Source organism: Cimex lectularius, unplaced genomic scaffold, assembly GCF_000648675.2.
Source record: "Cimex lectularius strain Harlan isolate CLEC.00 unplaced genomic scaffold, Clec_2.1 scaffold194, whole genome shotgun sequence".
NCBI classification, from domain to species: Eukaryota; Metazoa; Arthropoda; class Insecta; order Hemiptera; family Cimicidae; genus Cimex; species Cimex lectularius.
Window position 1 is genome coordinate 680666 of NW_019392734.1, and position 16398 is coordinate 697063.

The 16398-nt window shown below is 34.6% G+C and overlaps 1 protein-coding gene across 9 annotated transcripts in view; it reads left to right on the top strand.

Moving 5' to 3' along the window:
- The window catches only part of LOC106661076 (kinesin light chain), a 166402-nt gene that overhangs the window by 111455 nt on the left and 38549 nt on the right, over positions 1–16398 (top strand). For all 9 annotated transcript variants that reach the window (XM_014384213.2, XM_024226939.1, XM_014384216.2 and 6 more), the window contains one exon: positions 9438–9705. In XM_014384213.2, the coding sequence (XP_014239699.1) occupies positions 9438–9705 (268 nt within the window). The remainder of the gene's footprint in view (positions 1–9437; positions 9706–16398) is intronic.

The following is a 16398-nucleotide window of genomic DNA, read 5'->3' on the forward strand; positions in this document are numbered from 1 at the left end:
TTCCTGAATAAATCCCTAAAAGTCAACCGAGGAGTAATGAAAAAATGAATCTTCTTGTTGCTAAAACACTTTCGAATTTTTCACGGCCTTTTCCAAGTTCCAATCAATTGCAATAGAATGGTTCAAGAAGCTTGGTCACCTGGTTGAAAGGGTGCCATTTTAATTTTCCTTCTTACAAAACGAACTTGTCATAATTGTTGAAGCTCTCGAAAATGTTTCGTCGATTCTCTAATCTTTTATCTGGTGTTATGAAGACCCTCTCTTGGTGGGAGAGCATAAAGATCCATGTTTATTTTAGAACTCTCGACTATGAGAAAAAAACTCAAGTTCTATATTAGTCCTGCCTCCTACCCTAGATGGTGATCGAGAGGACCAACTTATCTTTTATCTTTACAATCATCCTTATCACTTGTTCAAATGAGACCCTTCATGGCTTATCTATTCGAAGTGATGTTAAGGTACCTCATAAGTCATCGAGGAAATTTCTTATTGGTTTTACATTTTATATTTCATTAACAGTTAAGTGAACTATTTTCTGTGTTATACAACCCACTACAAAAAATGAGCATATCCTAAATAGGACGTTTAAAAAACTTGTAAACTATAGGTTCATCCCTCAGCAGATTTTATGATTTTAAGATTTTAACAAAATTATATTAATTGTTGAAGTTGTTGAAAACGTTTCTGTTGGAAAACGATAAAAATTTAATTACAAGTTAAATAGAAAAGCTTAAAAGAAAAAAAAAACATCTGTTGGATGACATGTGCAACCCTTATGGGGGCGTGTTTAATATTAAAAGTTCAAATATTCTTATCTGTTTATTTAATATGTATTTTGTGTTGTAATTCTATAGAAAAAAAGCGATATATAAAAAAAAAATTTAATTTATTAAAAATCGTTTGCAACATATGTTCTTACCATCAAATGGCACGAGGACAGGGATATATGTAGGGAGAGTCACGACATTCTTCTCTTTTTTTGAAGATTTTTTTTTCAACGCGAACACTAATAAGGTTATGAAAGCATTTTTTTTATTTTTTATTTTGGCATATTTTATTATCGGTCTGTCTATTGTGTATAAAGGTCAGAGTAAAATATCAAAATCAGTACTCTTTTTCAATATCTGACCTTTTTCTGCTGGGGTCGTTGTTGATGATAGACTCTCTTTCTTCCACTGCGACCTAAAAAAATCGATTGCGGAATTGAACCTAATTTATATCCATTATTCAGAAATTGCCCTATCCTTGTAATAGAGAACGGGACCATTGTTACATACTCTGACTCTCTAGACTGCAAGAAGGTACGGGTGCAGGAGTTACTCAGAACCCATGGGAAAGTAACCAGTATATTCCCGGCTGAAGTGCACGCACTTGAGACATATATTCAGTTCAACCAGAACAAAGGGTACAAAAAGAAGAACGCAGGTACCGGGTCAGATAGCCAGCTAACCATCAAAGCAGTAAGCTCGAACATCATTAACTCAGAGATTATGCTCTATAGTATGTGCTTAAGTGAGGTTTTTGATCATCCTACATCGACTACATGTATGACCAGTTGTAAAGCCGTTGATTAAAACAGCCAAACTACAAAATCATAGGGCCACACTTGCTTTGGCCTTCGATTTTTGTAAGGTTTTGACTGTATATCTCTTCCAATTTTTTGTAGATGGAATGTTTTTTAGACTAAGCTTCCTTCTCTTTTTGAGCTGATAAGGTTGATCGATTCTCTCATCATCGGACACAGGCGAACTGCCGAATGTACTGCTCGTAGAAACGAGTGGACACAGTAGGATAACGATTCCTCAAACTGGCTAGTTTCAATATTTACATTTTTTTTATAGGAAAATCGGCAATCTTACGGATTTTTGCGTAAATTTTCGCAAAATTCGTTAAATTTCGTCGTCAGATTGACCAAATAACCTCTTTCAATAATTAATTAATCTAAGGTATTGGTTGAGATAAAAAAGTCAGTGTCACGAGCGGGATTCGGACCCACGACCTTCGACAAAATACGCCGCAGTTTGTAAAATGTTATGTTTGGCTTGGGTCTCTGATAGAAAAGATATAATATCGATCAGTTATTAAAATGCATAAAGTATTTTAAGAATGAGTCTTAGATACCGTTTCCCCCAAAAGCGATATAAGAAAGCAAATATTGCACTTGATTCCGGATTAAACTTTAGATTTCTGCATTCAGTTCGATGCTCTTTGGTTGGTCTTAACAAATTCGCCAAAGTCCCATATAGACTTAATCGAAATTTTAAGGTTGTTCGATGGTATGTAAATACATCGACGAAGCGTGATTTGGAGAATGGAGTGAGTGCATGTGCACGACATGTCGTGTTGGACTATTAGACAGGCGACACTGGACGGTTTCAAATGGACGTGTTTTCATTTAACTTTTTTCCCAGTATGTGTCTGAAGGACATTTATCCTCGTACACGAAAGCATAAATCAGACATTCGAGAAAGTTAAAGCTCGTATCCATTGCACAAACTTTCCCAATTCGCTAAAACCTTTGTGATATGCTGACGGTATTTCTTCCCGCAAGGGTGGAAATGCTAAAGGGGAAATCGTGAGAGCACGTAAACGCGAATTGAAAATGTAAGAAATATTAGTGTTTGAGATATTAGTCAGATTTCATCTCGTTGGTATCACTCGTAAAGATTACATAGTCGCATTGTAAATACATACCGGGTTTTACTCGATCCTGACAATTTTCAAATTTTTTCTTTTACCGATTTTCTGTTTAGTTATATTGATAACGCTAATGGGGTCAGAATTCATTTATTACCCCAAATTGGATATATACATTTTTCAGATATACACGTTCCATTTTGCTTTTATACTTCCTTCCTTTCATGCTCATCGATAACTGGCGTCCATTATATACGATTGTCGTTTGCTGTCCATAATGACCACCAATTGGCGTCCTTTTTTCCTTACTTCTCCGAATCCCACTTCTTGGCCTGGGTAATGTTGCATCCTGTAGCGCTGAACAAAATGCCGAATTTTCTCGTTACTCATTGACGTTCGGCAATTAATGACATAATAGTATTACAAATTATTATTATTTGTTGTTCATTATTGAATGTTACAATCGTTAAATTTATACATTTCGTAAAGTTAAATAAATAATTATTATTACAGTTACAATTAATTGTTTATTATTGTGACTTATTATTTACAAGGTCTTAATAGTAATTCTTTTATAACATTTTGTTTTATGATGCGAATCGGCGTCCATATACGGACGCTGTTTTGCCCTAGACGCCAAGTTGATAGTAAGATGTATACATATATAAATAAATGTTCCTAACGATTTCGTTAAAAAACAATAATTTTATAAAGTAAAAATAACAGAAAAGTGTTTCTTTCCCTTTGCTCTCTTACCTGACGTTTTATACAACAGTCTAAAAATAAAACATCAAACATAAGTTTCACAGAAGATACTTATTATATATTGATGGAAATATCAATATATTAATATAAGGATGAAAGAAGAAAAGCTCAAGTTCGGATCGTTTTATATCGATATTTTATATTATTATTAAATCGATATTTTATTTTAAGTCATCCAACAAGTACATTTATACATTATCTTATTATGTATATTTTATCGTAAGGTGAAAAACCATGCGTTTATTATCTAGTGATATTTTTGGACTGCTCTTATTGATATTTACTTGTGATGACACATATATAAAAAATGCGAATTCAGATATGGTCAATAATTATCTATTTTTATTTAACTTATCCTGAGTGAATGATCCAGGGTGCACAATGTCAAATCCCCTATAATAACAGCCCAATTTAGTTATTGTAAAAAATAAATATTCACTTTGACAACTTTAAATTGTTACTAATCTTTATGAAAAGTATCGGTTGAGATAAAAACGTCAGTGTCACGAGCGGGATTCGAACCCAGACAATTCGAAAGGTTGTGTTGAGATGGGACGTTAGTGTCCGAGTGGATCGAAGTCTCGATAGCTCAAGTGGTAGAGTGGGAAGTTAGTGACACGAGCGGGATTCGAACCCACGACCTTTGGCTCAACACGCAGCTAATCTAACCACTTGAGGTATGAGGTTGAGGTTAGAGCAGCGGCCTATTGAGCCGAAGATCGTGAGTTCCAATCCCGCTCTTGTCACTAACTTTTTCATTTCAACCAAAAACCTTACACAAAAAGATTAATTAATTGAAAGAAGTAATTTGGCCAATCAGGCTATTAAATATAATGGATTTTGTTTAATATTATATAAAATGATAATATTACTGATTACAACAATATCGGAGATAATTGAATCTTAATTGTTTGTGCATGGCGCATTCATCAATATATTATTATTATTATTAAGTGTTCGGGGAAAATTGATTTTACCTCTGTCCTACCTTTCCATGCTTTTCGCAGTATTTTGGACACACTCGAAGTGAGCCTCTTTAAATTAGTTCGACTTTAGTTCTTTTTTGTCTTTCTGCTTTTAATGGTACTAGGCTTATTGGATAGTAGTAAGATAACGTAAAGGGGTAAAATAATGTAGAGAATTATTTTTTATATACTTTTGAGCGTTTTATATTTAAAATCATATAATTGTTGCACTTATTATCCCAGTGTTGCAAAGAGCCATAATTTAGAGAATTTCCCTTTATAACGCTTAAACCTAATTCTAATGCAGTAATTCGCACTGGTTCGTCTAGATTCTAGAACGCCTCCACATAAACATTTTTAAATTTTTTTATCACATAAAATTATAATATTGAAGGCTAATTATTACTTATATCGAACATAATTGATTAGTATCTGTGATCGTATGAATGTACGGCACATTCATCAAATTGTAATAATTATGCTATGCGTAAAATTGTTTTTCCCACTATCCCATGTTTGGGTAACACTGTGGGCAACACTGATTCTCGGAAGTGGGGTTCTTTAGGTTAGTGAGTTAGTGCTTTTTTTATATGAAAGAACGACTTAAGCTCTTTTTTTTGTTCTTTCCCAATTGTATTAGGCTTCTTGGATAGTTTTATCGTAAAATAATGAAAAGGGCTAATAAAATGTAAAGTTTTTTTGTATATATACCCATGATCGTATATATTTAAAATGATTTAAATAAATGTTATTCCATCGTCGTAAAGAGGATGTAATTTAACCAATTTTGACTTTATAACGCTTAAAGTAGTTTTACTAATGTAGAATTTACAGTGGTTCGTCTGGAACTCCTGCAAAGGAATATACATAATTTTTGTTACATAACATTATAAATATTGGGTACATTATATAGAAGGCAATTGATTAATATCTGTTTGTGTACGCCACATCCAACAAAATGTATTTTTTTTTTGTATAAGAGGAAATAGATTTTCCCTCCGTGCCATCTTTCAGTAACGCTGTACGCAACACGGATTCTTTTTTGTAATAATGCAAATATATTCACCTAACTTTTACGTAACAAGAGGATATAGTTTCAAATTTTTGCCTTTATTATATTTTATATTGTTGTGTAACTGCACAATTTATATTGGCTCTTCTGGGACCCCAGAGCATGATATCTACGTGTCATTTTTTTTAAATAACATCCAAAATATCGAATACAGAAATCCAATTATAATCGGGATAATTTATTAGAATCTATTTTCGTATGTCACATGCGTCGAAATTCAATTATTATGTACATAGGGAAAATAGTTTTTTCCTCTATCCCATATTTGGGTAACCCTGTGAGCAGCACTGATTCTGGGAAGTGTGGAAGGGAATGTAAAACCAAAGACCTATGCATTTTTTATCGTTTCGATTTCCTGTTTTTAATTGTAGACTTATTGGATAGTAGATTACTATATCCGTAAAATAGGTAACGAAAAGGGTATTAAAATAAAAAAAGGATTTAGAAATGTGTCTTTATAATGCTTCAAATTGTACGATTAATCTTTTTACGTAAGGTTTTGGTTGAAATGAAAAATGTTCTATTTATTGCAGAATTTCCGGACTGGTCAAATTGCTGTTTACATTAATGCATTGTTTTTCATTGAAACGCGATGGCCCTGCTTCGCCTCTGGTATTCACATTGTCAGAAACGGTCCATACGACTTTAATCAACATCGCTAACTTCCTCCTTCTAATATGAAATATGCTTTTCCGCGGAGAAAATCTTTTTTAAATGGACCCACTTGCCTTCTCCTCCCTCCCTCCGGAACTACCCTGCTCTTGCCCATGAGTAGCTGGGGCATTTTCAATTAGAGCAAGGAGTGCAAAACTTCTTAAAATTCTTATATAGCATGGATAACTTCAGGCAATATACTTTTTTGTTTTTGAGGTGTGGAAACTCTGAGCAACTTTGAAATCCTTTAAAGGGGGTAGGTAGATTGCCTGCAAAAGCTTTCTAGATGCTCTCGGAATATTAAATTTCTTCATTAAATATTCAATTATTTTCTCCTACCTTCTCTTCTTATTATTCATTGGCATTTTTGTACGTTAAGAACAATTATTTTTAATCTGTTCACTTGACGAGCTTTTTGGTCGTCAGGTTAGAAAATGGAAGTTATTTGGCATAAAGTTGCCAAGGTTTTTTTTTTATCATATCTGATGTCGGCTTTTTTGATCAAGTGCAATATTCGAAGTTTTGCCGGTTAGTAACATAAGCGGTGATGCAGAAAATACGGGCGTTATCAGAAAGAAACAACGAACGACTTTTTGAGTTCTGGTTTGCAAACTAATCATAGTTGATTTCTAGTTCTCCTTTTCATCCGTCTGTACTTTTTTATCATAATATTTTTTTGAATTAACTACTCAGTTTTCGCGATTATAGCGCAATTTATGCAACCGTAGTTTCACCATAGGTTCACGGTCTGTTTAATTAGTCCACGACAATGGGCATGCGAGATTTGCTATGTTTAATTGTTTGATTCATGTAGTTTGGGTTGGTCTTAACCCAGACTTAGAAATTTGACGCCTGGCTTAACCCCTAGCTTCATTTACTATAATTATAATTCCAAATTTGTCAAATATCTAAATATGATCTAGTTTAAACCGAATTCTAAGATAGAGTGTATCCAAAAGACTACTCTTTTAAACTTATACTTATTTGTTCTTGCCATTCTAAAAGCTCGAAAGCGTCTCGTTCAAGTTTTTCTGATTTCCTAATTCAAGTGCACATACTTTTTTTTATATTTCCCTAAATGCTCAAAAAGGATGAATCGGATCAATAAGGACTTGATCTCTCAGAAAGATTTTCACAAAATTGGTCTGAAGAACCGGTAACAATCCTCTAGACTTTATACCACTAAGGGTGGGCGACCAAGACCCGAGGGGTTGAATGCCTGGGTAGACTCGTACCCCATCCCTAAAAGGTCCGGGACTTGGTCGGCTCACGTCGTGTCCTGCTTAAATCTCATGGACTTGTTCACAGACCCCAAGATTTTGCACCATTTTATCTCGGGGAGTGATTTGATGATGTCCGCTCCTTCAAAGATTTCAAATCTGGACCTAGCATATCTTTCACACTCTGTGAAGTAGTGCCTTCTTGTTACTTTTTTATTTGGCAAAAACTGCAAAAATGATCTGGTTGAGTACCCATTACGGAGAGGTGTCTTCTCAGTGGACAGTGGCCCGTCAGAATACCTATCAGCCTCCTAATTGCCTTCCTTAAGATAGAGAATAGCCATTTCGATTCTGCTGGTTTGATCACTTTAACGAACTCTTTCGATCGTCTGTGTCCGGGGGATAAATTCCACTCCCTAAGGAATTGTTGCATGCCTCAGCCATTAATACTCTCTTTCGCTATGTTCATAGAGTGAGGTAATACCGATTGTTGCCCGACAAACGCAGTATTAGAACCTTCTTTGGCCAGGCCATCCGGCTTTTCATTGCCATGGTGTCCTTTATGTGCTGGTATCCAAATAAGTGTTATGTTGTTCTCAAACCTGGAAGAGATCCTATTGATAAGATCTCTGTTTCCTCCACCAGTCTAGAGATTGACAAATCTTTTTGTAATGACCTAAGACTAGCCTGACTGTCAGAAAAATTCTAATATCCTTTCCCTTAATGGCCCAGATTTCCGCCTTAAAAACGGAGGTGTTATTGCCAAGAGGGGAGGAGATGCTGATTCCTAATTTAGGTATGCAGATTCTTGCACCACTCCCTCTACATTTCCACTACACTAAAGCTGCGAAAAATAATCTAGGTAGAATAATTGCAGTATACAGCCATTTGGCTACCCATGGTTTGATTACCCATGTTTTACCGACAATTCTCCTACATTGTACTTTATACCACTATAAGAGTTTAAAAAAAATAAATGGTCAGAGAACATTACCATGAAATATTATAAAACAATAACAAATGAGTGAATGAACATGGGCACTGTTAAGTATTTAGAGATTACGCTTTAGATTACAAGAGACTTCAATATTTTTATACTCTCAACATTCTAGATTTCTAGATTTGAGGGTTGATGGGGTACTCGTTATTGCTCCATCGACCCTCTCACACTAATAAATACATTTACTCTTAATGTACACAGGAAAACACAAAAGAGATAACTATCAAGTACTGTATATAGTAAAACAGCCCTGCCTCCTCCAAAAATCGGAAGTGTAGACCCAAATATAATATTCCCCGCTGGACCACAATTGTCATATCGAATGGTATTATTACACGCTCACTATATGAAGCCAAGGAATAACCACTTCTGTTAAATGGGACACATCAATCAACCTTCCGGACAGCTATTACGACATAACGTCCATGGCAATTATTTTTATTTGGGTGAGGATGATCCCTTGTACGATTCAGATCCTCCGAGCGCCACAGTACAAATAGACCACCGATAGTACTCTTGATATGTGTAAGGTTATCTGCCGATCTGGCCCACCTACGATGCTAATTTCTTTCAACCAGTTTTTTAATTATCATTTTTGCTCACGAGGTCAGATGGCAGTGGTTGGGATGTCCAGGTCTTAGGATCCATATTTTCGATGATTATGCATTGTGGTGGCTATTTTATTTATTACAGTTACTGTTTGTTGGAGAGTTAAGAATATGGAATGAGTGAGAGATCTCATGGTGAGAGCGCGTGTGATTTGATGGGTCGTGGGTAATGAAAGAAAGAGAAAGTTTAGAGTGCAAGTGCTACCACACTTCAAAAACTAAATGACTTTATATTCAACCATCAATTCGGTTAAGTTTTGGTACTTTTACCAGTACTTAATTCCGCCTCTATTTTAGTTTTTTTTTTTTTTGATAAATCGGGAAACGGAAATCATGTTGATGGACTTCAATTCGGTCCGAGAGCGTGAAATCGTTTACAAAGGCCCCGGATTGAGAGCACATCACCTCGAAATCCCCATTTACCGTGTCTCACAAAAGAGCAGGGCCAGTGCGTGTACGGTGCAAAAAAACAACAACAACCACCTGTTGAAACGCTTGCTTTTCTTTTTGTTGCAGGAAGAAGATAGAATCTATCGGAAAAATGACGCAAATGACTCAGGAGGAAATCATGGCCAACACGAAAATCGTGGTCCAAGGCTTGGAGGCTTTAAAGAACGAGCACAATTCGATACTGAACAGTCTGAGCGCAGGATCCCTCGAGCTGACGGTCAGCGCTGTCGAGAGAGCCCAGCAAGCTGTACAGGATGCGTCGGTCTTAAACGAAAGGCAGTCCCTCGTCCAGAAATCACTTGACATGATAGAACTCGGACTTGGCGAGGCCCAGGTAAGAAGGAATTTTATTTAGATTTAGAACTTAATATTTTAATTTTGTGACCTTTACTACAACAAGATAGCATCATGACTTATAACTTGGAGAATCAATCAATACTGCATTATCTATATTTTTTTACGTTAACTATAATCCATACATGTTATTTCCTTTTAAATGGATTCAAGCTCATAAGCATCTCAAGAACAATTAATCCATTAGACCCAGTCTTTTCCATTCAGTAACGTGTAGTACGTTAACTCCATTAAAATGTCAAAAGTTCATTTTGTTTAGGTATTCAAAAAACTGGGCTAATCATGTTGAGTGCATTAAAGGTGTAGATGTTGGGTGAACCATTAAGGAACTGTAATTTGGCCTGTACCGATTATATTGATCTGACTATCCTCGTTGGTTTGGTCTGTCAGACGTGTTTGGACATTTAGCTATCTTAATTGCTGGTTTTGTGGTCAGCAGTAGTACGACACGGAATAAAAAACGAACCGAAACTAGGGCAGTTGTGAATCACGGAAGAAACTTCGCGTTCATCACATCGTAGACCTTAACAAGAGATCTTCCAACTCGTCATTGCATGCTTCCCACCGATTCGCCGCCTCAATTTAACACCATCTTCAATGAGGAATATTGTTTGTCCTCAACTTAATACCCTGGGGTAGTTTGATGGCGAATTAGACATCTTCCGTATTTTCTTCCCAGTTAGTTTTTTCAACTTGACAACATTCCAGTTTCAACTTGAAATATTCTTTAATTTTTTAATTCTTCAAGTACGAGAAATATAATTTACATTTGGTTATTTGTGTTCTGAATACACGTGTTCAATCGTCAGTTAACATTAGAAAGATATAAATAATTGATAGAACTTTAATAATTAAATTGGCAAAGCTGGCACTACGCCACTTTAATTTCAGTTTTATATCATTGTCTTGAAGCATGTAGAGCACTTTGACTAATTGGTTAAAGTAGGAAAACTAGGTCAGTGGCAAAAGTACAAAAAACGTTGGTGTATAATAAAGACCTAGACTATTTTCAAAGGTTTTTTGTTTGTCTATCCGCAGTTTTCAGCACCCATAGTTACAATGAAATTAATGGGTGAAAGTTTTCAGTTTGGATATGCTTTTGTTGTCGGATGTGGTGAGCTGGCACGTCCTAGAGTGCAACAATTCACTGCGTCACCGACAAAAAGTGAGGCTTGTGATTTCGTCACGGATGAAACGGAATCTTTTTTGTCTGATCACGGCACTTTTTATTGAATACTACATCTAGTTGTACACCCAGTAAGAGAAACTGACGTGTGATTTTATTTGTTGGATGCGCACATTGTTTGTACGGCCATTTTCGGGTTGTGTTGGGTTAAAGTAAAGGCTATGGCTAAGTTAGTTAAGGTGAGGATGTGTTAGGTTAGGTAGAATTAAGGTTAAGGACGGGCTAGGTTAGGATAAGTTTAGGTTTAGGAACGTTTTTGGTAGAGAGGGGGTTATGGTTAGTGTTAAGTGTTAGGGCACATATTTATGATTTTTCAGTGAAGTGGAGAAACATGTAATTGCGAAGGGCGAATCAATAAGTAAGGTTAAAATTGTGAATTCAGTTGAAAACCCCAAAAAAGAAAATTGTAGAATACACATACAATTATAAAGTTTGTTGAATATGTCAAATAACCATTAATAAAATAGGATTATTCCTAAATCTTAAAATAAAAATGCAATAAAAATAGTTAAATAATAAAAACATAAGACTTACTTAATTTTTCTGAATATTGGATAACTTAAAAATTACGATAATTAATGAAACACGTAACAAATGTACCATTGTTGGTATGGCAACACTGCAAGAACGCTTAATTTTTGTACTTACGATGCTTTAAACCTTACAGAATAATAAAGTAGAGAGTATATGTAAACCTAACAAAACTCGTATATTTTCTCCCCTTCGCAATTTCAGAAATTTCTGTTCAATTGTACCTAAACTGACCCAGCTTAACCTGCTCTTACCTAACCTGTCCCTAACGCTAACCGTATTTGTCCCTAACCATACCAAACGTAATAATTCCTAACCTAACTTATCCTAACCTACCCCACCCGTTCTATGCATACTGCCCGATAACGCAAAATTTAGGATGGGAAATATTCATACAAAGAAATTTGTGTTATCTTAAAACACTTGAAAATCTCAGTACATACAATACAAGTCAGCCAATAAGAAAAGCAGAGTTTTATCTATTATTAATTAAAGAAAAGATAAACTAAAAAAAGATACCCCTTTTTGTACCATGATAATGAATTTTCCTTTAGTAGATTTGTAACGATGGAAAACTATTCGGCAGGGGGCCAAATGAAGTTCCATTAAGGGCGCGCTTAACCTAAAATATCAGGGTGGTATTTAGTAGGTTGACTGTGCGAAAGTCATTTATCACTGGAAAGAGTCCAGCTCAGAGAAAAGCACCTCGGCAGACTTCGTGCTTGGACTTCTAACAGAAATTATAACAGTTTAGTGTTTTTGGTCGATCAGTAAAGCAAGCGACTCAATTTATTATTTTTAAAAGTAGTTTTCGATCAAAATCAAAAACCGTTTTAACAATTTGGGCAGTATTTATGAAACTATCCGCCATTATATTCAATAATTTTCAATTTTTTTTATTTTATGAAAAAGTTTATCCGTTATAATCCATCTATGACACACTAACTAACCTAGATAAATAAATTAATTGATTAAATGCCATTGTGAAGGAACAAGGAAGGAAGTTATGTTCTTAACAAAAGAACTTTTTCTTGCAATTTCGAAGCATTTTGACAGTCCTAAGCGTCAAAATTACCTTTTTCTCTACCTGATCATTGAAGCAATATATAACTTTCTACTTTTTTAGTTGTCAATTAACGTTGAAAGGTAGCATTTTAATTCATAAGTAAATATTGAATGATAGTCCATAAGCCAGTTTTAACTAAGTTTAATAAGCACCATTAGAGAAGATTTTCGAATATGGCCTACTAAAATTAAGATATCGGGTATTTATTTCATTGAACTTCTCACGATGTGCTACACTAGAATTTGTTGAATTGGTTAGGAATTATGTTCTATGAACGGCTTCCTGAGAAATGGCCAATTGCATCTATTACTCTTCTCGACTCGTCGGTTATCACGATGACAAAACGACCAGCATAACTGCAAATTCTATTTATATTAATAATTATAATTTTTGTTCATTAACAGTGTTTACTGTACTATTATATTGGCCTAAAACATATTTTCGTTTGTAATAATGGTAAGTTAAATAATAAATATAGGAAAATAATCATTGGGCACAGGAATGATATAAAATATTTTTAACAAACTTAAGAATAAATGCCATAGCTAGTTAAAATTTTGGGAGGGCATCTATAAAATGTACATATATGTCTTTTTAGAAAATTAATTGTAATATCTTTAAAAAAAACTATTTTAAAAAATTACACCGAGAAAATAACCATAAAGAAATGTTTTGGAAAGAATACGATGAGGTTTTATCCGATTAGGAAAAATCACTATGGGAAGATTTTGTCGTAATTAACATTTATTGACAAGGTAATTAATTAAAAATATGGTTAAAATGCCGATGCACTGAACTAAAGAACCTGTTTGCGGAATCAGTGTTGCCCGCAGTGTTACCCCAAACATGCTACGGAGGACAAAACTATTTTCCCCGTATATAGGATTAATATATTTTGATTAATTTGTTGTACATAAACAGGCATAAATAAACTATCTCTGATATAATTTGATATTCCTTCGATATTATAACGCAAATTGGCGTAAGGCCATTTGAAAAGGATACTTTCAGTTTTTTCATCGAATATCTCCTTCATACAGACTATGAAATACACTGAGAGGCATATAAAGTGCACACCCTTAACATTTTTAATTACCTTTTAGACAATCCTGTATTGATTATCTTACAACAATATTTGGTCCGTTTTAAAGTATTAGAGGTATATAAACCATTGATAAAATCTCCCAATTGTGTTTACAATAAAATTTTGTAAATAAATCTTTGAATAGTCTCTTCTTTGTTGGTTTTTCCGTAGAGCTTCTTTCTAACGTTTCGGTGTTTTAATTTTTTAAATTGTACCATTTTTAATTTTCACATTTGTTGAGTGATAGTTTTAAGTGATCTAGTGGAGAAGAATTTATCATTATATTATTAATCATTTATAATGTTAACAATTACGAACGTCAATTGATAGTTTAGAAACCTATGGTTTCAAGAGTAAGGAAATTAAAAAAAATTAATTTTCCCGAAGATGAGATCAAACATGACCGGTCTATTCTATAACAAAAATATCATAATAATAACTTTATTTATATATCGTCAAATTTAAAAAAAGTAAATAATCATAATAATAATTAATCCCTTATTCTTATTGGTCTGATTGATCAAATTAATTTTTTCAATTAATTTATACTTTTATGTAAGGTTTTGGTCGAAATGAAAAAGTGAGTGTCACGAGCGGGATTCGAACCCATGTCCTTCGGCTCAATACGCCACTGCTCTACCACTTGAGGTATCGTGACTTCGATCCACTCGGACACCAACTTCCCATCTCAACCTACAACTTAATTTTAATTTTAATAAAGTTACATATACAATACGCCGCTGCTCTAACCATTTGAAATTCTGAATTGAAAAAAAATTGACTTAGAGGAATTCTGCATTAGAACTAGGTTTGGTCGTTTATAAAGGCAAAATCTGTTCGAATCCCGCTCATAATATTAACGTGTGTGCCGATTAGTGACCGTTAATCGATATTTATTTAGAAATCGTGAGATGCGGTCTGGTGTGATGTAGGTTTCAGAAAAACATTTTTTTTTATCGTGCCAACGTTTCGAACTTTATTGAGATCATCTTCAGAGCCTGGGATTTACAAACATTGTTTATATATTACAATTACATTTTGGATGTGGAAAAGTGAATTTATACAATGTAAAATATATTTTATATATTCAATCAAAGTATTTCTACTCACTCAAAGTGTTTATCTTCTGTGTAATTGTGCCATTCTTGCGTGTCGTGTCGAGAGTGCCATTGAGATTTTGCTATTTTGTGTTTATATACTTTGGATTTTGAAGGGGTGGGGAAGGATGTCGGTATAGAAAAGACATTTTTCTATAAGGCGTCGGCTTCTTTGGGGTGAAAAGAGCCGACGAAGGGAAAAAATGTGTTGGCAATGGTGATTTTCAGATTATCCTTATGTAGATAGACTTAATCTCAACACTAACACCATCCACTATTATTAATAATACTACATTAAGTCTATCGAATACAAACAAACCAGCATACATTTCCATACCATTTATCCAAGGCCAATCACNATATAAACATTCCTCTTTTTGAATTTATTCAGAGCTTTGTTAAAGGTATTTATTGGTAGAATAAATAAACTTTTCGGTCATGGGTAATCCTTGCTGGCCGAACTTTGTTAATTGGCTGCGGGATAACCGAGTTATCTTTTGTTTTGGTCCAACTTCCCCCTTATCGATAAAAGGCAATTTTGCCTGGCGGGGATTTAAACCGTGCTGTTTGCCGTTCTTATCACCAATTGCGACAGAATCGGAAAGAGCCATAGTCAGTTAATTGCATTGGTTTTTACTTTGCCAATAGACTTCCCCATATAAAGAAAGGTCTCGCCTTTTTGACTATGACTAATGCAGTGTTTTTTTTAGTTTTTTTTTTAAGATCGGTCATGACAAGTTTTGCTAATGTATTCTAGCCAAGCGTTAATCATTGTCGACAAGAGGCTGTTAAAGTTAGAGTTGAAGTTCCAGGGTGAATGCGATAGGGCAGCCCTAAACGGGGTCACCCCCCAGGGTTTTACTTTCCTCCCTTTAGTGCAAAACTTCTCATGGAGAAAGATAAGAAAAACACCGGGTAATACATATATACGATTTTTCACAATTAAAATAATAAAAATAAAATACCAGCGATCAATTTTGCCAGACCAAATAGTATTTCGGGCAAAAAGCTTTTTTTCCACTTTTTCTTCTGTAGGCTCACACCTCGTCCTTTTATCGAATCGAGAGGATGAAGGAACGAGGGTGTATGAAGAAAATAACATTTTCTTTGTGAGGGTCGTTCCTTGAACCGGGAGGCACAATGTCTCTCTTGGAAATCCAATAAAGCCGCTGGTTGTCATAGATCGATGCGCTATTTCAATCGCTGTCAACAACAAGTCCGACAAGAAAATAAACCTTATATTGTTAACTGATATTTTCATTTGGACATGACGAACCGTTACAAACAAATTATTATTAGTTAAATGATCATCGAGTTTAGTCCAGAAAAAGGGAGGGTTTCTTTTTTTTTTTGTCCCAGTAGAACTCTGAGAGCTTTAACGAAATGAGTTAACTTTTATTTTAATTCCATTATATTTAATGGTCTATTGACCAAATTACTTCTATCAGTAAATTTATACTTTTTTGTAAGGTTTTGGTCGTAATGAAAAGTTAGCGTCACGAGCGGGATTCGAACCCGCGACCTTCGGCTAAATACGCCTCTCCTCTACCACTTGAGCTATCGTGACTTCGATACACTCAGACACCAACTTCCCATCTCAACCTACAACTTAATTTTAATTTTAATAAAGTTTATATAATTTAGAGGGGAAAATGTATCGGCTTAGTTTTTTTTGTCCAGAAGAATGAAAATTAATACTTTTAATGTAA